The sequence below is a fragment of the Phasianus colchicus genome, chromosome 15, assembly GCF_987193195.1.
Source record: "Phasianus colchicus chromosome 15, bPhaCol1.hap1.1, whole genome shotgun sequence".
NCBI classification, from domain to species: Eukaryota; Metazoa; Chordata; class Aves; order Galliformes; family Phasianidae; genus Phasianus; species Phasianus colchicus.
The window spans coordinates 14,180,518-14,203,258 of NC_143450.1; the positions used below are offsets into that span (position 1 = coordinate 14,180,518).

The 22,741-nt window shown below is 42.3% G+C and overlaps 1 protein-coding gene across 3 annotated transcripts in view; it reads left to right on the top strand.

Moving 5' to 3' along the window:
• Positions 1 to 22,741, top strand: part of ADAMTS2 (ADAM metallopeptidase with thrombospondin type 1 motif 2) — a 224,652-nt gene that overhangs the window by 95,722 nt on the left and 106,189 nt on the right. Inside the window, exon 1 of one of the 3 annotated variants that reach the window (XM_031598313.2) lies at positions 10,347 to 10,451. The exons of the other annotated variants lie outside the window; for them this stretch is intronic. Within the exon in view, the coding sequence (XP_031454173.2) occupies positions 10,383 to 10,451 (69 nt within the window). The 5' untranslated portion in view covers positions 10,347 to 10,382. Of the gene's footprint in view, positions 1 to 10,346; positions 10,452 to 22,741 lie in introns of those variants that run through there. 3 annotated transcript variants of the gene reach the window in all.

The window sequence follows — 22,741 nt, forward strand, 5'->3', positions numbered from 1 at the left end:
AGAAGATTTGGTATGTTGCCTAAAATGGTCCAGAAGAACTGTATGTTTTCCATCTGCATTTTCCAAGCTTCTTCCTGCAAAACAAAGCTGTCAAGACCAACCAGTTCCACGTGTCTTTAGAAGGGTAGACTGATGAAAAGACTGCAGTGGCTTAGAGTTTCTATTCTATCCCAGAAATCACCATTACACGACAATGCTAGACTCGAGTTCTTATCTGGGATGGAAGATCCTGTGTTCTTTGGTCATTTGCAAAAGATTTGTGACTCACATGGAATTTGCACATCACTTACTGAATCCAAACCAAAGACAAAGCTATTAATTTATGTAAACAGGAAATGGTGTTCAGCCATTCAGATGTTCTCAAGCCACACATTCTACCCTCCTATAATATCAGTTTCCCCTAGGGAATAGGAAAGTCCTGCCAGCATGCCAGTCCTACTTTATATTCCATACCTGTAAATAGACTTTGCCTGTCTGCCTAATTCTCCTGCCTTGGTTTGCATTGTTTTATCTTTGGACTTGAAAACTACGTACATCTGTAAAAACAGAAGGTAATATATGGTAGTGGTATGCTGCTGTATTCATTTGAATTAATGTCCCTTAAAGTGCAGAGGCTGCAGATTCCATGTATTGCAAGATGGTAGAGCTTATGTGCATTTAAAGAAAACAGATCCTGTTTTCATAAAGGTCAATTTATAACTGTGTTCAGGTTCATTTACTTTTGGTGGTGCAAAGAGAGGAAAAGTGGTTCCAAAAACTTAGGTTATCAGTCTGAATTCACAGACTGTACAATCTTGTTTTTGTTGCCTCTCTACCAACAGGAATTCTGCGTACTCACATTCTTGATCCTTCTCCTCTTCCTTGAAGAAACACAGCTGTGGAGCATGAGCCTCTATTGCAGCGCACCGCTGCGGATCGCAGGGAGCCGGGCTGCGCTGTATGGAAATGAGCTGGTGCAGTTACTGCGTGTTGGGAGTAAGGGCTTGAGCGTATCAGTTAACATCTGTTCTCCCATTAGTCAGTTTTTCTGTCCTGAAAATGGCCAAAGCCAAATGTCCCAGTCATCGGTACATGAAAGTTAATAACAGACATAGAGTAATTCCAATCTGAAACCCTGAACAGATGCTTTTTGCCCTGAAATATGCTGATTAATTTACTTGGCAGAGTGACCTTAAGATTTCTTTAGCAGTGCTTGAGGGCGTTTATTTGTAGAACCAAAAAAAATTTAAAAAGATCAAAATTCACTAAAATTGTGAAATTACTGAGGCTCAGCTAAAGCATATCAATCCTCTATTGGAATGGCCTTGTCAGGCAGTAAAGTGGGCAGAGCTGCTGAACGTTCATCTTCTGGGTGGGATTAAGTTATGACAAACAAATGCCTGTTCCAGACAAACACATTCCCCAGGACTTAATGAGCTTTAATTTATATGCATCAACTCTGTGGCACTAGTTAATGCTTTTACCTCTGCCTTCTCACACGTCTAGCATTGGCTTGCACTGTCTTTTTGACTGTAGGAAGCCTGTTTTTCAACCAGTTGGAGCAGTGCCCGAATGCTGTAGTAGAGTGGTGCAGAAGCACTGGTGGCAGTGGGATTGCCCGTGGCTCTGGGAGGCAGCAGGAGAGCTGAAAGCTCACACTGAGGCTGGCAGGTCTGGGGCTGTGACTGGTTGGTGTCCCCAGAGGTGCTGGTGACTCTGGTACAGAAGTTCACTGTTAAGATGAGCTGTGCCATCTCTAAGGGTGGACTGTGGCAATGGAGTGTATTGTCCAGAAGTTATAAGCTACAGGGCAGATATGTACCGTGTGCCGGAGTATGTCATATACAGATGAGGTCTTGTATGTTATTTCAATTTATATGCTAATTTTCTTGTTTTTATGTATATTTTTCTCTTCCCCTTTTGCTTTCCACCACTATCTTTTATAGTTCTTGGAAGACCGTAAACAAACCATTCTGTTTGGAACCAGCAGCAATACTTCTCTTGTTTCTGTTTCTTTTTTTTTTTTTTTTTTTTCTGGCAGTCCACTGATGCTTTGGATTTTGATTTCCTTTACCTACTAGAGATATTTATATATGTAGATATTAAAATAACACAAAATGCATTTTTTCTGTTTCTGCTCATCCTTAAAACAATGTGCAGCTGTTGAACTGCATATGAGCTTTGGATTGCTGCATGCCATTCTTGATGAGTGTGTTGTATCGAGCACCAGGCAGTGGTGAATATCTCAGAGCACACTGCACTGAGCTTGGGTCTGTTCCATTCTCCTTTAGAACACCAGTGGTCACCCTGTCTCTACTCCGTTAGAATATTTGTGGTAAAGAAGAAACTCAGAATGAAAATTTTGGCTTTACTCATAAGGTTTACTCACTTTATATCTCCTGTGGTATAAGTTTCCCACTCCCATTGGTGGCAGCTGGGTATCAAACCATTTGTTCCATGCTCATCGAGTCCCTGCTCTCCTCTGTGCTTCTTCCTCCAGGTTCTGCTTTCCCATTTCACCTTCCTCATCTCATCTTTTCTTTCCTCCCCTTGCTGCTGAGAGTTATAGACCTTCCCATCCTATATTCCCTTCCTGTCTATAGCAAGTAGAACATTTATCCTAAGCAGTTTTCAGCTTCAGGTTTATAGAGATGCCACAGAAAATGTTGTCTGAGAAGCAGGGACCAGATCAGCACTTTATGAGGTCAGTTCCCCGTTGCTCCACTGGTTTCCTCTGCTGTCCGTCCTTGTTTGAGGTGCATAATGCAGGAAGAGCCCCAAGGTAGTGTTGTGTATGTGACACACTGTGCTGCCCTGAGAGGTCAGTGTCCAGAACTGTGCATCACCTATGGCTGCCCCAACACACGAGTCATATTCCTTGGCTGTGGCTGGGGCTGAGCAGGGCTGCTGCTGGTGATGTGGCAAAGGGAACACAGCTGAAGGACAGTTAGTTTTAGCTGGAAGTTCCTGGTTAATTCTCTCTCTGAAAAGAATACTTTTTCTCACAACAAATCCTAAATTTGCTTGGAAAAATCTATGTAGAGCTTATTTTCCTTAAAAAATGATAAGCAGCAACTTCATTGAGATTCATAGAGAACTCAGATATGGAAAGTGTGTTTATTTAATTGATGACAAGAAACATCTGTGTATGCTGGCACACTCCTCAGGATGTGGATGGGAACCATTCTGCAGCCTTTGAGGCTCATGGCGTTGCCGTGTCACATATGGGGTGAAACACCAGTATAGCACAGTTGCATGTTCTTCCTTTCTGAAGACACACATCCCTCCTTCCTGGTGGCCTGGGATGGTCACCAAGCTCGAGATTCCTACTGTGGTTTTCTTTATTCTCAGATGATACAAAGATGCTCAATGTGAGTGCTGCGTCATATTTCTTTTCCTGCTGTCATATACTTCCACAGATCTATTTGAAATATTAGCAAAGCCTTGTCAATCTTGCTAAGATTCTGGGAAAGTATCATAATATTAGAGTTTGTGTATGAGTCTATTCCTCGTGTCGCCTGCCCTTTTGGGACTCCTGTGTGTCTGGGGCAGCACACATTGCTGCTGATGCACCGCACTGTCCTCAGTGACATCCTGCATTTTGTTCTCAGGGCTGGGACTGCAGCGATGCTCTGCGATGGGCTGATTTGCAATTCCCTGCCATATGCTGGTTACAATCATACATTAGGTTTCGGGAAAACAGCCCTCCTAATATGCATGGGAGAGAACACACCAGATGATTGTTACAAGAGAGATCTGAGACATCTTATTTAATTTAATATCAAACCAAATGGAGAAACTTTGCAGAAGTGAGTGCCAGATTATCCTCTGAGGACTACAGCCTGGCTATTTGGCTGCCAATAAACTACATATTTTCTTATTTACTAATAGGAGAGAAGTGAACTCTCCATGGTGAGTAATACAGATAGCAGCAGCTCCAGTTTCTCTTCATTCATCACTATATTGCTTTCCCCAAGCAAAGGTCAGTAAGTACTTGGTTTCTTTTCCCTGTTGTGGAGTTTACATTCATGAGTCACTGGAGGGTCTGCAATTGTATCCTGGCAGTGTGGCCCCAGGCGCTGTTTCAGGAGCCTGTTCACTTCTCCCTGCTCTTGTTGAGAAAAGACTGAGGGACTGAGGTCGTGTTCCGGGGCATGGGCAGAAGCAGGAGATGGAAGATTTGCTCCCTCATGGCCTATGACTCACTTTACTTTAGTCACCCTCTTCCACATTGCAATGGGAAAGGTTTACGATTGAAGCTGCATCCTGAGATGTATGTCAGCTGGCCACTGGTGGAGGGGAGAGGATGTCTTTCCAGGCAGCTTGTGGTTGTTCTGAAGTAGGTTGGTAGGTCATGCTCAGATATCTTTAGTTCCTTTTGAAGGATGGCATTCGTAATCCAGGTGTTAGTATGTCTTTTGAACTGCAGGAAGGTTCAAAACCACACTCAGCATTTGTGTAAAATGGGAATTTTGGGTGCAGTTGGCTGTAATGACTGAGCCTTGTATGCTCAGTCTTTCAGGATTCAGTTACATTAAGTTTATTTTTATGAGCATGGTCTTGAACTTTTACAGTAGTGTTTAATGAGCAGATTGGAAATTCTGAAAAAGATATTAGAATAGGGTGAATAAGTCATAAAGAGTACTTATCTTATGGATGTCACCTTCTTTTTGTGAATTCATAGTATCAAAGAATCCTTAGTGTTGGAAGGGACCTCTGAAGGCCATGTAGTGCAACTCCCCTGCAATGAACAGGGACACCACAGCTAGGTCAGATTGCCCAGAGCCTTATCCTGCCTCGCCTTGAATTGCCTGGCATAGGTAATAAGGCATGACTTGTCTGAATGTAGTTGTTGATTGAAATTATGCACCAAATAATTCCTGTTGGGAATCCTTAGTTTGTAGCTCATACAAAAGCGATTTCTTGTGAATAGTTGATAGTCAGAAGCTTAGTTACAATGCTAGATACAGAAATTCCAGGGATTATTTTTCCATTTTGTGATTAGAATATCATAACTTGTCTATTTATTTATATGTTCATTTGTTGAAAGAATTACTTAAGATTTGAGAGTATTCTAATTCATCAGTCTGCGAGAATACTGCAGTATTTGCCAGGATTTCCTGTTCTGGCCAGCTGTTCTGCCAGAGCCATATTTTGTTAGAAGGCAGATGAAGCAATTTCATTAACAAACATAAACAGAAGCTTTTTTTTTTCTTTTCCTGTATTCCACCTACTCTGAAACTTAACCTTTGATTTTCAGAGTAACTGAGACGTGAAGGCTGTTTCCACCATAGGAACATAACTTGTTATTTGCTTCTTTTAGGCCTAAGCTTTTTGAATGAACAAAGAAGAGATCTGACTTTTTTTCCACTCCCAGTAATGAGTCAGGAAAAGTCCATGCCACACCTGTCGAAGACCAGATTTTATCTAAGTAGATCTCTGTTTTGATTTTTGTCACAGTAGCAAGAATTAACTGCCTCCAAAACTCCTCAGCTAATGAGAACAATGCATCTTCACACTTTTTCAAATCTAGAAGCTCATACCATGCTTTTAAGCACACTGACGTGTAGAAATTGCTTCAATCTTTCTTTTACCTATTATAATGGGCTTTATTACTGCACCAGTTTATGAATAGAAAATTAAAGGCATTAGACATGTATACTCCTGCTTATTTGACAATGCTGTATCCTGCTTACGTGAGATCTGCTGTCTGTAGTAGCTCTGGTGGTGGACTTATTATTTTGTGCTGAGGCTGGTGACTCTGGTAAGCTGGGAAGTGATGCTGACCTTATGAGGCATCCTATGTCACGTTGCCCCTCTTCCCAGTCTGACTGGCAGGGATGAAATGATCATTATAAATTTAAAGTCCATCAAGAACTTCAAGACATCTTTGCCAGTTACCCCAACTACACCTTCGGTTGCTGGATCAGCAGTGAAAGTGCAGCTTGAGGAAAACACAAACTAGCAGAACGTGTTCCCATGCCAGGTAGACTTCTTGAAATAGCACTGCCCACAGGGATCGTTTGTCACATTTGAAATGATAGCAGGCAATCTGTTGGGGCCTGTGATGCTTTTCCATCATTCTGTGCATGGCCATGTGCCTCCCATATGGAGCCAGCCCCTGGGGCTCTGTGCCCTGGCTTGTACCCATGCGACACGCAGCCATTGCGAGGCAGGTGCGTGAGCTGGGCTGTAACAGCAGCTGAGCCATTCTGCTCCATGCACTTTTATGCTTAGACTTTTGTGAGATAAAGGCTCCAGTTACTGCTTATTGGCAGACAGTAATTCTTTCTGATTGCCTGATGTTTACCCTACTTGTGTTTTTTATATTTAGTCCTTGTACTCAGGTTTGTAGCTTGATTGGAAGCTCTTTGTGGGCTGCATACTTACTTAATACCTAACTGTTCAGTCCTGAGCTCCTTCAACAAAAATAAATGGTAATGCTATTTATTCAATATTTACTCTCTCTTTTGCACGGCAACAGTGTCAGAGCAATATAATGGGATCTATTTAGCATTTGCTCATTTGCTTTGCAGAACCCTCTTCCTGCTTTTTCTCCATTTATGTAGGTGTTGAATATTGCTCTTAAGTGTAGATCACAGTATGTAGGTTTTGACAGAGTAAACATATTCAAATCTGTACAGAAGATTCTTGGTTAATAATAGAGGAGATTAACATAACCTGTTTTAATTTGATGTTCTACATGCTTAAATGAGGTGGTAGGGGAGGCACATTGTGTCTGAAATGCATGCAAAGACAAAAGTATATTTCTTTAATGCATACTTTCTTGCAGGTTTGAAAAGCAGGTTTACATACTTATGCATGCAAATATTTAATTAAATTTCAGTTCTTTTTAATGAGGTGTAGCTAGGAGTCCCTGCTTGTTAATTTTAACCGTCTATAAAAGTTGTACAAGAACTGAGCACAAATTTACAAGTGCCTTGTTTCCCTTGGCAGAGGACAAAAAGGAATTTAAAAATAAATGGGTGTTTCAGAAGTTTTCCCCTATGAAACACTTTGCAAAATAGGAAAACCCCCATTTTGCACACATCCTCCACTTGTGCCGAGCATCTCGGTTGCTGGAGAGTCTCATACAAGTCAAGATACAAGAATAAGAGAGTTGCAAAAATCAATTGCTCTACCTTATGTTTGTACTTCTTGAGGTTTTGCTTTTACAACTGGCTCATTGCTTGGGCACAGGAGCTGAGTCAGCACTGAGCTCTGGCCACACCAGGTGACTTTGCTTTCTGAAATGAAACGTTAGGAGGATTTTTAAGGTGCCATTTAGTTTCCTCTGTAAGACAGAAACAATAAGAAGGATGGTGCAGAAGCTGAAGAAATGTTTGTTTCTTAATTGATTCCTTTCCAAGGAAATGAAAAAGGAAGGAAATGAGAACAGCTGCTGAAAGGAAAGGAAAAATCTGTTGTCTACTCCGTAACCCCTATTTTCCAAGGTTTGGACATCTCTCAGCTGAGCTGTTTTTTGGCACCAAAATATTGGTTGTGATTTGCATAACCACGTGTTACTTCAGTAGGTGCTTGCAAGAAAGCTGAAGTTGTGCCTGTTTTTTCAAATGGAATTAATTTTAAAGTATTGTGCTAATTTTAAAACATCTCTTTAAACTGTGGAAAAAAAGCAAAGTTTTGTTCACTCTTGAGGTGTAAGCTGGGTCTTGGAGAAAATCAAATTAAAAATCGGTTTTCAATTTCTAAGAGATGGAGCTACAGTTCCTTTTTCCTTTCCACTGAAAAACCGTAACATTTAATAAGAAAAAAACCTGTAAGAAAACCTTTAAAAAAGATTTGAATGAAAAGTTTTGATTCCCCCTCTTCTTCTCCTTCTCTTTGCCTAAGGTAACTACAGCTCATAGAGCAGCAGTTGTGGGGAGCTCAGTTTCATTTTCTGTACACCAGTGTTAGGGCCAAAACACACTTAGAGATGTAGAAGCTAGTGAGTGGATGAACAAGTTGCTTCATGCTAAAAGCATTTGGTGCAAGGATATGTTAGTATGATTAAAATCTTGTCCGTAGTCGTGTTGTCTGTTAAAGCAAAGGCATTTAGACACGTAATATGTTGAGGATCACGAACCTCACTGCAGAACCAAAGGCAGTCTGAGCTCTGGGAGCACACAGGTGTTTTTATTATCCCTCTCTTCATAGGCTACTTTCTTCCTTAAGCTAGACCTCAGGGCTAGCTAACCTTCCTTTTACTCTCCTCCTCTGAAGTAATCCCCATGGGTCGAAGAATGACATTTCCTCATGTAACTCACAGATTTCTAAATGTGTTTTAGGGCTATTTGGAAATTCTTTAATGAATCAAAGTATGTTGAAGTTCTTCACTTTGGTCCCTCTGAAATGAGCTGGTGACGTGGAGGAGGAAAGGCATTTCTTCCCAGAATGGGAAGAAAGCAAGCATCCCATGTGAAGGCTTCATGGGTTAAGCCTTTTTAGTAAGACCAAGCAGAGTGATTGGAAATGTCCCTGTAGCTTGAACTTCTTTCAGACATGCATCTGGCTGCTGCTGTGATCAGCTGGAAATAGCAACTGATCATTTTGCTCTCTCTTGTGAGGCCCTCTGGTCCAGTTTTCCTCCAGGCACCTTGCTGAGGAACCTCTCCTGGAGATGCCCTGCATGCCCTCACATGTGGGGAGGGTCCTCTATGTAGGCATGATGTGGCCTAGTGACACCTAGATTTTCAGAGAACAGGACGATTGTTCCACTGGTCACTGGTTAAAACATTCAGAGAGTACCCACTGTGTTTGTCTGCCAGCATGGGAGAGCAGCTGGCAGGCCAGGGGTTAATTCTGGCTGTGTTGTTCCAGAAGCTGGCTCTGATCAATCTGCTGTCACAAGACGAAGTGGCCTCTGGCTTTCCAAGATGAAACAGGTTCCTTCAACATATTATAATTCTGACTGATTGAAGGCTGCTCTAAGTGGTTGAAATACAGCTAAAAATTACAGCACTTATCCCCAGGCTCTTCTACGTGAGCTTCCACATGGGCTCTGTGCTCTCACTCTCCCTATGTCCCCTTGGGCTTTTGTGTTTTCCCAAGGTTTGTTTTTCCTGTAGATCTGCAGGGAAGCTGGGTGTTTGTGTTTGGTTGCTGTGCTGCCTATGGGGAGATGTTTGCTCCTGGAGTGAGGAGAATGCAAGGTCCCACACCGCTGTGAGAGCCCATGGCTGTGCCTGGGCCATGGCTGCTTGGCTTGCAGGGCAGACATCTCTCCAAAGTGCAGATGCAAGAGGAAAAGAACAAAGCAATTGCATTTGTCCATTTGCTAAAGAAAATCTAAGCATTGTGCCATCTGTTCTGCAGCTACGTGAAGCCCGACGAGCTCTTTGGAAAAGGCAGAAAATATGTTCAGAATCTGGGGAAAAAATGGATGTGAAAACAAGTTCCTGAAAATTGTCAGGTGCTTGGATAACACCAAAAATAGCAAAACAAGACCAAACAAAAAAGTAAAAAATATGAGAAAGAAAACTGCCTTAATGCAGGGAGTCAAATGCAACACTCAGTAGATTTTTCTCTCATGTCACCTCCAGGGCCTTCCATGTTTTTGTTCACTTCTTCACACTGATCCTGCTCAGGAGAGCATTTAATAGCTTAATAGGTGTGCTGTAAGCCTGAGGGGCTGCACCCAGCAGTGGTGGCCCTGTCCCCACTGACAGAACCTGGGCCTCGGGGTGAGGTCTGCCCATGCCTGGGCCCAGCATACCCGCCTGCTGCCAGGAGCCCCAGCCAGTGCGCAGCTGGGCGTCGTTTTTCAAAAGCCAGGAAGGAGAACTGCAGACTCTGTGAAAAATGATAAAATCTGGAAAACTTTTTAAAACAACTTTTATAGCTTCGCGAAATTCCTGCTTCCCCAGAGTCCGGATGAGCCCCATGCAACTGGAAATGCCTTCAGCTCCTCGTCACCGTGCAGCCACCAGCATGGGCTGATGGCGGGGCTGGCGGTGGGCACGGGGCACTCTGGGGCAGCAGCAGGCTGGGAGGGAATATTATTCACTGCTGCAATCATTGCAGCAAGGGGATAGAGCATGCAAAGATGTACCCATTCAGGCTCCTGCTTTGTAAGCTGAGAACAGCAGTGTGGTTGGAAGTGACTGTGGTGAGAACTGCATGGAGCATGAGGTTGTGCTGGTAGGAGAAGGGTATCTCAGGATTCCTGCATTGAAATCTCCTGGTTTGGCCTTGAGGAGATTTGGAGACGACTTCCTATCTCTGCCACAGAGCTCCTGTTCGTCCCCAGGCAAGTCATCCAGTTTTCCTGCACCCCAGTTCCCCAGAGAGGGAGCAGGGATTGCTTTCCTCCGGCACGGTGCTGCGAGGCTCTGTAGGGTTTGCAGTTACCATAGAGATGAGGAACTTAAATAGAATTTCAGACCTGTTGAAGGAGAGCTATGAAACCTGATGGTGTTACCAAAAGAACAGCTTGGCTCTGGCCATATTGCGTGGGGCAGCTACAACAGGTTGTAAAACTGTCACAGTAGGTGTAAGCACTGTGAAACCAGGGTCAGTTGGAATACAGACTTGTAAAAACAAAAAACGTACCAATATAAACTCAACCTGTAAATACAAAGTAATATCACTGGTTACAAAAATAAACTAAAAGAGATTTTCTCTTTAGGATCATCTGGGCATTTTAATTTGACAAAGTCTTTTGGTCTGGCAGGAGTCCAAGACCAAGAAGTCCAGACCTGCTTCTGTTCTTTCTGGGGCACCCTGGGGTTTCTGAGGCTCCTCTCTGTATTATAGGTCTTTAATTTGCTATGAGATGTCAGCTGGAGAAGGAAAAATATGGACTTATTGTGCAATTTGTTGTAGGGAGGGGGAGGCAGGGGAAATTATGCTTTAATTCAATTGATAGTCCTCTCTTACTCTTTATTATGAAATGAAGAGACAACTTTCAGGTGCTTCTTACTGCACCGTTTTTCTCTGTCTTTCTCATTCATATTAGGAAAAAAAAAACTTCATGCCTTTGGTCTCTCTGCTGAAATAAGAGTGGTTTTAGAGGTCCTGATCATTCCCACTCAATTGTTATGGGAACATTTTGGTTTGGTTGTATTTGCAGGCATCCTGAATCCGGTATTTTCAATGCAACTATGCCACTGACTTGTATAACAGAATAACAATGCCATCTGTCTTGTCTTTTTTTATTCCATCTTCAGACATCAACCCCCTTCCCCCCCCATTTTTTTTCCCCTCCAGATGTGCTGGTTTACTTTCTCTGGAGAGGGAGAGGAAATCTTCATTGAACTTGCAGCAATAGTCATCCACTCCTCATGTGAGTTGGCAAGAGCTAATTTAAGACTTTATAGGATGTGTGGGTTGGTTAAACGCTTCTGCGAAAGCCTTTCAGGTTTTTTTCTGGTCAGTGTTAACTTCCATTTGATAGTTTCCTATGCATTCATTCCATGATCTTCCTGACTTTGTCTCTTGGGCTCCCGATGGTGCTGTCTCTAACCTGTATCATGTTAGTGGCCAGTTGAGTGGGAAAAGCCACGATGCTATTTACTCCCTTCATAGTTCTTCAGAAGTGTTGGAAGATGACGTGAACCTCTGTGGCTCTGTGATCACATAGCCATGGTTTTCCTCCAGTGTGCTCATCTGCCTGCGCTGCAGGTGGGTTGGCTGCATTAGTGATGTGTCATCAGCAGGGCCTGCATGGACCATGTCACCATGGGCCTCAGCAGCACTTGGATGCCCTCAGGAAACATAGGGCAGCTATGTTTTGTCCTCTGCTGGGTGTTTGTTGTTGCTCTGGGCAGGACTTAAGAGGGAGGACTGCAGTAACTGACTGGTGGAGATGATGCAGATGGTCTGGTAACGTCTCTTGTAAACTATGTAAACTAATTTTTTTTTTTTTTTTCATTTATAATGGGAGATAACTGGCTTTTTGGCTTTCCTACACAGAATTTTCTCTGTTTCATACTCCTGATTCTTGTAACTATGTTTGGGCAATCAAGATTGAGAAGTTTGCTAGCACTGCTGGCTCAAAAGCTGCAAATGTTTTTTCTCCCAACCTAGTAGCCTAAATTAATAATGTCTGTTTAATTATAAAGCAATCTCATGAGATTTACAGGCAACTTTAAATAACAAAGCCACAATGTTTTATAGATGACACATAGAGTATGGAAAGCACCTCCTCGAAAGCTTCCCTAATATTTTCCAGCTGTAATAGTAATGTCCAAATAAACAGAGGCCATTTGTAAGCTCATCAGGATGTGTGGTGGCCCTAATCTAGCTCTGCTGGTGTGAATACATTAGTCCACTGAGATGTGATATACAATTTGATTTCTTGTAGTACTGGAAGATATTCAGACTGATTTTTTGCTTCTGTCTTTACATTTACTTTCCATACTCTTGTTATTTTCAGGGATTGCAGCCCACCTTCTGCTTCCACTCCTGCAGATTTCTCATGTTTCTGCAGTCAGAATCTAGCTGTGATTAGATCCTGTAGGGTTTCATCTGTACATGTAAATATTGTACGTTCTGCAGCATAAGTTTGGTAAAGAGTTTATGGTTACTGGAGCCATAGTTTAAGGAATGGGCAGAGGAGATGCTCCTGTTCTTCAGTTCTGACAGTAAAGAAATGTTTTATTGGAGGGAGTGGGAGAAGAAAATACCAAGAAATGCATTGGCATCAAAAAACCTTAAAAAATGGGAGGTTGTTAAGGTAAGGGAAAGATCAGATCATATGAATGGCTATACTGCACTGGGCCAGTGTCTGTGCAAGCCCTTATCTTGTCTCCAAAACCAGTCAGTGGTGAATGGTTATCTTTGGTTTCTTGGCTTTAGTAGCCTTCTCTGGTGCTTGTTTTGGTAGACTTATCCTGCTGCAAGAAGTTCCACAAGTGAAGTGTGCATTGCACAAAGCAGTACTCCACTGTCTGTCAGGATTATTGGTCTTTGTACCCAAAATCGCTCTTGGAGTTTTTCTTAAAAGCTGCCTTTGTATTTCAGTTGCACTCATTCCCCTTGTTCTGAAGCAGGTTTGAGCAAGCTATGACCCAGGTGGTAGCTAGCTTGTTTCATCTGTAAGTTTTCTCAATATGGAGTCCTATAACCTCTTTATTGTAGATTCCATTTTATAACCTTTCAGTTTGAAATGAATCTCTCAGCACAACCTTAGATGGGGAGAGTTCCTTCAAAGGGGCCTCCTTCAGGTTTTCCAAGGTGAGCATGTTTTGAAGAACCTCATTTCATTTGCTGCTATGGTACTGACTCTGAGTGCTCCTTTACATCTTGATAATCTTGATAATTGATTTAGATTTCCTGATGAATTTTCAGCTCTTGATCAATTTGAGGAAGTTTCTAGGATAAGGTTTTTATGTTTTTGCAAGTTATTCCTCAGATCCTTCTTTACCTTATCTTATTGTGTTTTTACATTTAATCTGCCAATTTGACCATTTTGATTTTACTAATTTGGGCTCAGCTTCAATTTTTACTTTTATTACTGGAAGGATGCCTGTATACTTCAAATAACCATCCCTTGTTGTGTTGTTTAGCAAAGCCGACATTCATTTGCTCTTTCTGAACTCCTTGGATGGATGGATGGTATGTATTTGCTGTGGGCTTTCAAGACTCTCTCTTTAGATAGTTCAGTGGTACCTATAATGAGCCCATTCAATTCTTCTCTAACAAGTTTCTTTACTCGTACGTAGTTGTCCTTTCTGTAAGTGAGAACTGCAGTAGAAATATTGCAGGTTTTGTTGTTCTTGCCTCCTCTCATTGAACACAAGCACATTGTGGTCAGTATTTTCAACACCAGTAACAGTTCAGCCACACTGCTGACAGAAAGACTTGGTGTTGGAGCTGCATAAAGCAGTCAGTAGTGATACCTAAAGAGTCATGCTCAGCAGCACTCCTCAGGACAGAATTTGCCCAGTCCCCACGGGGTGCTGGCTGTCTCCCATTACGGTGTGCTTCCTGTCCTCATGGCCCCTTTTCCTCTCCCTGTAGCAACTGTAGCTCTGTTGCTATGCTGATCAGGTTGTTGACAGTATCATCCTATATTGTTGTTTTCCTATTTATACCTAGAACTTGAATCCAGAGGAATGCTGTATGCTTTTTTGTTATGGTTAATCTGAGTTAATTCTAGATTCTGTTCTCCACCTGCAGGGTGGTGTTTCCATGTGCTTCCCATCCTGCTGTTATTAGTGTCCTCAGGCTGTCCTCTTTTCACTGAGTGTTTGGTATGTTCTTTTATCAGCACACATCAACGTTTACCCTTCTGCATCTTCCTCTCCTATTATTTAAAACATTCTTTATAGCCTTTTCAGTACGCAGCATAATAACATCTGAGAAACTGATCTCTCCTGTGCAGACGTTATCCATTCTGGAGTCTTCCCAATGCCTGGTGAGTCCAAACTGTTTCCATTCCCCCTGAACACATACCTCATGTTCTCAGCTGTGCACTGCCTATCTTACTTGTCCTTTCATGGGGCTGGGAATGATTAGAGCAGTGCCACAACAAAACTCTTGGTTTCAGCTTGCAGTCTGATATCCAGAACATCTGTCTCAGTGCCCACAAAATGACCAGGAGCACCAAATCCTCCCACTGTTTCCTAAGAGGCCTTCTATATCTCCATATGGATTCATTGCTCTGTTATATGAGCGTGCAATAAACTCTACCCCTCCACAGGACTTCCACCTGCAGTTATTTCACTTGTAGCAGCCAGGAGCTTGCTTCAGGCTGTCTCCGGGTGGTCTGTCTGGCATCTGTTTTTGTGGCTGGTCCACGAAGGGAGGGATGGAGAGCCTCCAGCTTCCTTCCAGCCACAGCCAGCTGCCTGAAGCTGCCCTCTGCCTTGCTGGATGGGGATGAAGCAGAGCCCTGGAAGGATCTGGGTTTCCTTGGCTCAGAGAATGAGCTCTCAGAAGAGGTCCAGCTCACGTTCATGATTTTGCATTTCTAAGGACATGTACCACCAGCTGCTGCCCAGCTACCTGAGCCCAGTTTGCTCTCAGCTGATGCTCTTCATTTCTTCCTCTGCATTTATATTATTTCTCATCATACAATGCCTAACCTTAATCCTTAATCTCTAGGTTCTCATGCAGAGAAAGAGAATGAGGAACATTAATCTAAAGGTTCTTACAGACAAGCTTTTGAGGTGTTTATTTTTTCTTTAAAGCTGCATGAGATTGGCCGCAATATTTCAGCCTGAAATTTCTGTTGGAGTTTCTGTTTTGTTGCTTTCCTAATATGTCCAAGTTTTCCCTCTATCAGCAATCCATATTCTCTGTGTGCTTTCATATGCTAGAGAGTTATCATATGCCTCCTTTCCTCTGTCATATAGGCAAATAACGCACATTAATTTTTTGATTTAATCCTTCTTAATAAGCATCTTCCTCCAGGGATTAATTATTTTAGTTTCTGTACTGAATCTTGCACTTTGTTGACATCTTGTACTGGAAGCGTAGAACTGAACACAGGATAAAATTGAAAGCTCATCTCTCATTAGTTTTCAAGCTCTCATTTGGATAACTGCTTTTCAGGTTAATCTCTTCAATGTGGGGTAAGAGCAGGAAGGTTAAGCAGCCCGTCTATGGGATGTGGAAAGGTAAACAAGTCCCTGATATTGTAAACTCTTTGGAGCTTTTGTTTTCCTTCACCCTCATAGACATCACTTTAAGAAAAAAATCACATTTAGCAGGTGGAGGCTGTCTGATTCCTAAGCCATGAGGAGCTGCACAGGCCACCCTTATGGCTGGATTAGGGCTGTGGGGCACAGCAGAGCCAATAGGGTGTGCAAGCTCTCTCCTCAGTGTAGTTTTATACTTGTGAGGGATCCGGCTTTCATTGCACTGGTTGACATCAAAAGTTGGGGACCAGGAGCGCTGGGTGTCTCAAGGTGTACGTCTTCATAGGACATGATGTAGGGGTAGATCTTCCTGACCATGCCCTCTCTGGAGAGAGCAGAGCAGAGGTAGAGGAGGTTGGGGTGGCCCTGCTTCAGCAGCAAGCTGCCCTGGAGTTGGCATTCAGCAGCTTGTTGGGAATATGAAATGGTTGCAGGGACATCTTCTACAGGGAAAAGTCAGGATATTTGTAAGCATTAAAGTAATCTTATCTTAAATGTGAAGTTTCTGCTCAAATGAATTATATGTATAAATTTTGAAGTATATATATATATAAAAATATAGTAAATATATATTTAAATACAGTAAATCCTTTCCCTCCAGTGTTTGGTCTTTTATCTTGTTTACTTATAGCAAAGACTTAGACTCTGTTTCCCACCCATTGATGGACCTGATCCAGCCCTGCTGCATTCTGGATGGTGTCTGTTTTTGGGAGGCTGCAGTGAGGCTCTGGTGAAAGTCTTTGGCCTGTCTCACATAGAAGGTCAGACTAAACTGCTTGAATATTTATGAACCCATTTATGAATCCTGGCCTTGAGATTTATGGATGTGACACCCGTTGGCTTCAGTGTGTGGTGATTTGTGCCTTAAGGAAATATATTTTTAAAAGAAACTTGTGTAGCAGCCACCCCATTTTGTGAGAATTTGAGTTGAAGAGCTCTCCAGTTGGATTGGTTTTGTTTTCTTGCCGAATAGCAATTCATTTTTATTGCTGAGGGTAGAACTCAACTTTGTGTTTTGTCAGAGTGACCTCAGAAATGCTTTATTTCAAATGGCTCCTTGTGTTGAAGTGGAAAAGTTAATCCGTTTGGATTTTGCTGTTAGCAAATTCGTGGACTCAGTATTCACGCTTTTCCCCTCTGAAAGATTAAAATTGAGAAACTCTGTTGCAGGGAACCGCACTTACTATTCCCTGCTTGCAACAACAGCAATCAAGTTTACAATCCCCTGAGTCAGCAAGATCTGCCACATTTATCATTTTCATCCTTAACAGCTATTTAATAACTCACCTCTTTCTCGTTTGGAATTACACGTACCTGGGGACCTCAGACCTACAGTCTTTTCCAAAATGCTCTTGCTGGAACATTATTTTAGCTAAAAAACTGCTGGTCTCTGTTTAAAAAAAAAAAAAAAGCAAAAAAAAAAAAAAAAAGCAAAAAAAAAAGCTCCAGAATTGTATCAGGCCTGGCAGCTTAGCTCTTTGGAGCTGATGGTCCTGGAAGCATCAGAAAGGTAGAGCCAAAACCTGCCAAAGGAGCAATGCTGTGTCACTGCACAGCTGCAGCATCCTGCTGGGTTCTCTCCGCTCCTGAGGCTCTGTTGCATTTCTGCAGGCTGTGTCTGCTTCAGACACTCTTTGCATAAAGCCATGTTTACCTGTGGTTAAACTTTGGAAACACAGCCTCCCTCCCTGGTGCCAGGATTCAGAGGGGAGCAGCGGGCAGTGCAGGGGCAGATGCTGTGGGGCAGAGGGACAGGCTGTCCCATGGCTGCATCTCTTCAAAAACCTCAAATCCTCCCTTTAAATTCTCAAAATGAGTTATGGCATTCATATGCAAGGTTTGAGTCCAGATTCTCATCTACTATAAACTAACGCATGTCTGTTAGCATCGGGTTATATTGGCTGCAAATTTGTCTCACTGCTGCTATTAATCTCACCTGCAAAAGTGTTGGGACTGAGCTGGGCTCCACAGACAAAACTTTATTTTCAGTAGCAGTGGAAGCATACAGACCCATATTTCTGTACTTCTATATTCCTTATGCCCCTATGTTTCCCCCTTGTGCTACAAGGACTGTGAGAAAGTAGACTGTCATGAAAGCACTCAGTATAAATGGCTCTTCTGCGTGCTGCTTTTCATTAGTAGGTCCCAAATGCATTAAAAATGTGACCTTAACTCCATTCTGCAGAGGATGAATAGGGGCACTAAGAAACATGCAGTTTTCATACAGCTCTGCTTCTCTCTCAAGCTATCTATGCAACTCTTCTTTGTATACATAATTATTCTGAGGAAATGTGGAAAATAAAGCAACTTAATCACAAGTTGACTTGGAAATAAAAGCTGAAAAATAGTCCTTGTAGAGTGACAGTAAGAAAAACATATTCAATTAAATCTTTTTCTCTTTTTGCCTTTCTACGTCCTGCCTGGGACTGAACAAATGAGTGCAGTGTAGGAGAGCAGCAGCACACAGCACAGCGAGGGGCACCATCTTCCAAGGCTTTGGTGCAACTTCGTCAGAGCAGAGTGGATTAGCTGTGCAGTGCTTCAGTGAGTCAAGGCATGTTCTCAAAGAATCCAATGTAAACATGACATAAGGTTCTTTTGTAATTACTGTCTACATAAATGAATCTAAATAGAAACAAAATGCCAAGCATGCCTGCTCCTAAATCAATATACTTCATGATTGAGAATAAATAAATTGCAGAACTGGAAATGCTGAGAAATCCCATATAGGATGGAATGAGTTTGGAAGGTCTGTGCTGTGTCCTTGGTTATACCCAGGCTTCCTCAGTGATCTCGCTCCAGTCATCTGAGATCTTTATGTCTCAGGTCCATTGTAATGCAATTGAACTAACAACATTTCTGTACTTAGTGCTGGGAGGACACATCTGTTACTGTTTGGAAGAAGCCCATTCCTGCAGCTCTAAGACCCAGAGAAGGATCATAAATAAAAACAACACATTCAATTTGCTTTCTGATTTTCTGCTGAAAGTGCCATATTAGTTCCAATTTTAGTCAAATGTAAAGCAATGAAGTATGTTTAGAGTACAGACACATTGATATAGAAGTGGAATAAGTCCCTGTCTGATCTGTTGTCCTGCAAATATAAATATTTTCTCTTTTGAGTCATTTACAGAATGTTTTCTGGCAACTGTACAGTGAAATGCAAATCTCCTGTCCCTGCTTCTCTGAGAATCGATTGCTGGGAGGATACCATACTGCAAATTCCCCTCTGGAGGATTCATTGACATCATAGGGAGTGCAGGCTGCTAACCAAGCACTCAGCTCAACGGTCACATAGTCCAAACCTCCCTTTGGTGTCAGGGAGGATTCCATGAAGTTCAGGGCTGTATTTAGGATTTGGCTCTGCACAGGTAGAACCAAATTCTGCCTTATGTGGCAATTACTTTTTCAGAATCAAATACTCCCCCCAAAAAAAACCCAGAACTCTCTATTTACAGAAATACATTTTCTGTGAAACACTCTGGTTTTGTAGGTTATAGATTTAATTAAATAAACAAACACTTAGATTTTTTAATAATTATTATTAATTTCAGGTTTGGTCACATTTAATTTTAGCTTCATATCTGTATCACATGCCTGGAGATTGGGAAGTAAATCTGCCTTTATGTGGCAATGAGAAACTTTGTAAAGCAGTACTAATGAGGAAGAAAATGAACATTAATTAAACTTGCTGTTACAGGATAGGCTGAAGCTCTGGAGTCCTGAAGCAGCAGTTAGATGGGTTGCTTCATTACAGCCTAGAACAGGAGCTGTGATGGGAATGGGAATGAGGAGACAATTAAGTTGCTCACTGAGTGCACATTTAATTAGCCACAGGAGGTAAAGCTCTAAAACTCGGGGTTTTCTGTAGATCCTAAATATACCAGGCAGTTTCTCTATCAAATTAGACTTTTAAAGAATGCCTTCAGAAATGTGAGTGGGTTTGGGGTGTTGAGGGTGAGGCCCACCCCAACAAAGCTGTGCAGGGAGAGCTGCTGGGACGTCTGGCTGGTGGGGATGGGCAGCAGGTCCCATGGGAGGTGTGGCCTTGTCCTGTATAGCTAGGCAGGTAGGGAAGGGTCCCTGCCATCCTCACGCTTATGGGTATCTGTAGATCCTCTGGTCCTTGAAAGCCTGGCAGGTCTTCAGGGGCACAGGAGCTCTATTGCTCCCCAACGAGATTAGTGGAGCCCTAATCCCAGCCCTGTGTGTTGCTGTGAACTCATTTGTGGCTTATCAATATAATCTTTGTCTTAATTAGACAGGGCAGTCGCTCTCTGCCATCCTTACGAGTTTTTTTTCCTGAGTGGCTTTCACTTCTAAATAACTGCCTTGCTAATCTTAGCAGAGGTTTTGATTCTTTGAACTGCAGTTTCCTTTTGATTAAGTGTCTTCTGCCTTTAATGCATATTAATGAGTGCTAAGCAGTGCCTGACTTGAGTAATTTGCTGCTGGGTTCTGGGAACCCTTGGATGGAAGGCCTGGGGATGTCCTGCTTTGGGAAATAGTGGGATTTTATGGGCTCTTTGGTACAGTTCAGTGTGTTCCAAAGACAAATGCATTTTCAATTAATTTGTATTCTTATTAGTCACAGGACACAGTCACAGCTGCCATCATTATTTTGCAATATTCTCATACTCACTTTAGTTTGAACTTAGAAGCTCCAGAAGAGGAAGATGTAAAGGCTTGATGGGACAAAGGCTGGGCCCTGCTCCTGGCTGTATAACAGCCAGGGTGTGATCATGGGTGTGATCCTGAGCCCTGCGTGAGCAGCATTGCCAGGATGTGCAGTGGGCATTACAGACTGGGGCAGTGCTGGTAGCAGTTCCTTGTAAGCTCCTGGGAGCTGCTCTGCCCAGAACTTGAAGAGACTGAGAACTGAAAGGCTTAATTCTGCTTGCACATTGCCTGAAGTAAATGGAGGATAACCCAAGATTGTTCTCAAGTCTTCTTAGTCTAGCCAATGTTAAAGGGAGGCACAAATTTGCTCAACACCTGGTGCCTGCAAGCAATTGCAGCTTCCTGGTGACTTTTTTTGAGATGTTCTGAGTTATATCAGAACAAAATCGTAAGGCAATTCATCCTGAGCTTTTCAAATTCAAAGCACTTGGCAAAAAACATAAGTCAGCCTTCTGATTTATCCTACAAGACTGTTATGGTGGTTAAGGGGTAGAGAAATGAACATAAAGAGGTTAAACCTCTCATTTGAACTGGCAAGGAAGTGCGTGGTGGAGAAATGCAGGAGTGCCATATAAATGGGTCTGGTGTAATTGTGGGTATGTTCTTACACAGATGGCTTGAACTTTGGATTGTGGGAACTCTGCCTTGAACTCTCAATGAATTTTCTTCCTAAACTCTTAAATAAAGCCATATTTTCTTTTTTAATTCAACTTAAGATACAAGAATAAATTGGCAACTTGAAAAACTGTGTAGAATATAGAATCTATAGAAAAATATATAATTTATGATCCAAATATACGCAATTATAAAAGTTGTTCTTCTAAAGCCAGCAGTAGATCAGATCTGACAGAAGTTGTTTGCCTGGTAATTTCCTTAGAAGGTTTGAAGTCCTCCAAGCTCTCACTGGCACATCCCTCTGCACGTCCTGCAGGTATGGGCTGCATTTTAAACAATGCATGAACAATTAAGAATCGGCATTAGCTGCTAAGGTTTAATAATAGGTTTAAAAAGTCTGGAAATATATATAAACATGTTTGCAACAATGCATCTTACTTGCTAAAAGCAAAATCCTATTCTTTCATTGGATGTCCGTGTGTTTCTCCTGGGCATGTGTCTGGCACGTGCCATATGCTGTATGCTGTGCAGCTGAGCATGCAAATGCCTGTTCCTTCTCCATCTTTAGTTGTGTATTTCTCATTAAAAGGCTTTAGCATTGCTGGATATAAGATCCAATACCAGAAGAAATGTTTGTATATATACAAGTAAAATAAATATTAAAAGGAGAATAGAGGATAATTCAGTTCTGAAATTGTCATGTATTCCTTAAACACTCCAGAATATCAGTGGCTGTCTCTCTGGGTTGAGCACTTGCTTGTTTTAGCTGCCTTGAGCTGCTGAGCCTGTCTCACCTTTTTTGTGCCTGATGCAGAATCTAAATTAGATAAGAAGAAACAGGACAGGATTTCAAATTCAGTTTCCTCTCTATACAGGCAGGATGGCATCGGTTTAACTTGCTTCGATATAATTTTGCTTCTTTAATCCTTCCTCTTCAATCTGTTTCTGTATACATTACATACATGAAATCTGGGACTGGAAATCTTGCCTAATGTGAGTTAAGACATGACAAATGAACCTGACATTTTTCCAAGGAGTGAACCAAAGGCCAGACTGTATTTATAGTGGTAGCAATGCAGTTTGCTGCTTGTAGAAGGAGAAATATGGGTTGTATGAGAACTTTACTGCTGCGATATGGTGAGGGTGTTTTAGATGATGCTTGTTTCAAGTGAGGGTACTGAGTTTGAGGCAGTCAAACTGCTTCTCCTGGAAGCCTGAGGTCGAGTTTCTCCTAGCAGGGTTGGGGGTCCTGAGAACTGTCATCACATCCAGAAGTTCCCAGTCCAGGCCTGTGAGTTGGGTGTCCTCAGTGGGCAGGGTTGAAAGGAGTGCGATGAGGAGGGAGGTTCTTCTGAAGGTCATTTTGGCTTTCTCTCTATAACAGTTTAAAGTTTTCCATATTAACAGTAAGACTTTCAATTTACATTCTAACTTTTTGCCACTTGAAGTTCTCAAAAACAGATTTGTAAATACATGCAGAAAAATGGACTCAAGCCAACCAGCTCTGCAGGGAGCTGCTGCCCAATGTATCCTCTGCCCTTGGGCAGGGCTGCATGTGGGAGACACGTGTGGGACACCCTGGTGCCCAGTTCTTCCACCTGCATGAAAACAATGGAAATACTTCTTAAAAGTGTTCAGTCTCTGTGGTGGTTTCCCTGCTGTGCTCAGTGCTGAGGATCATTTGGATGATGTTCCTCTGAGATGCTCTGTAGCAGTGTAGATGTCTCAGCTTTCCATATCAGGGCAGCCATTCCAGGCTGAATAGGTTCTTCTCTCTTAGCAGAAGTAAGAAAGCTGGCACCTTTCTTAAAATGAGCTATGGCTAATTCTTGAAAGAGTTCTTTTACTTCTTTTTCTGTCAGTGCAACCCTTTGTGTCAA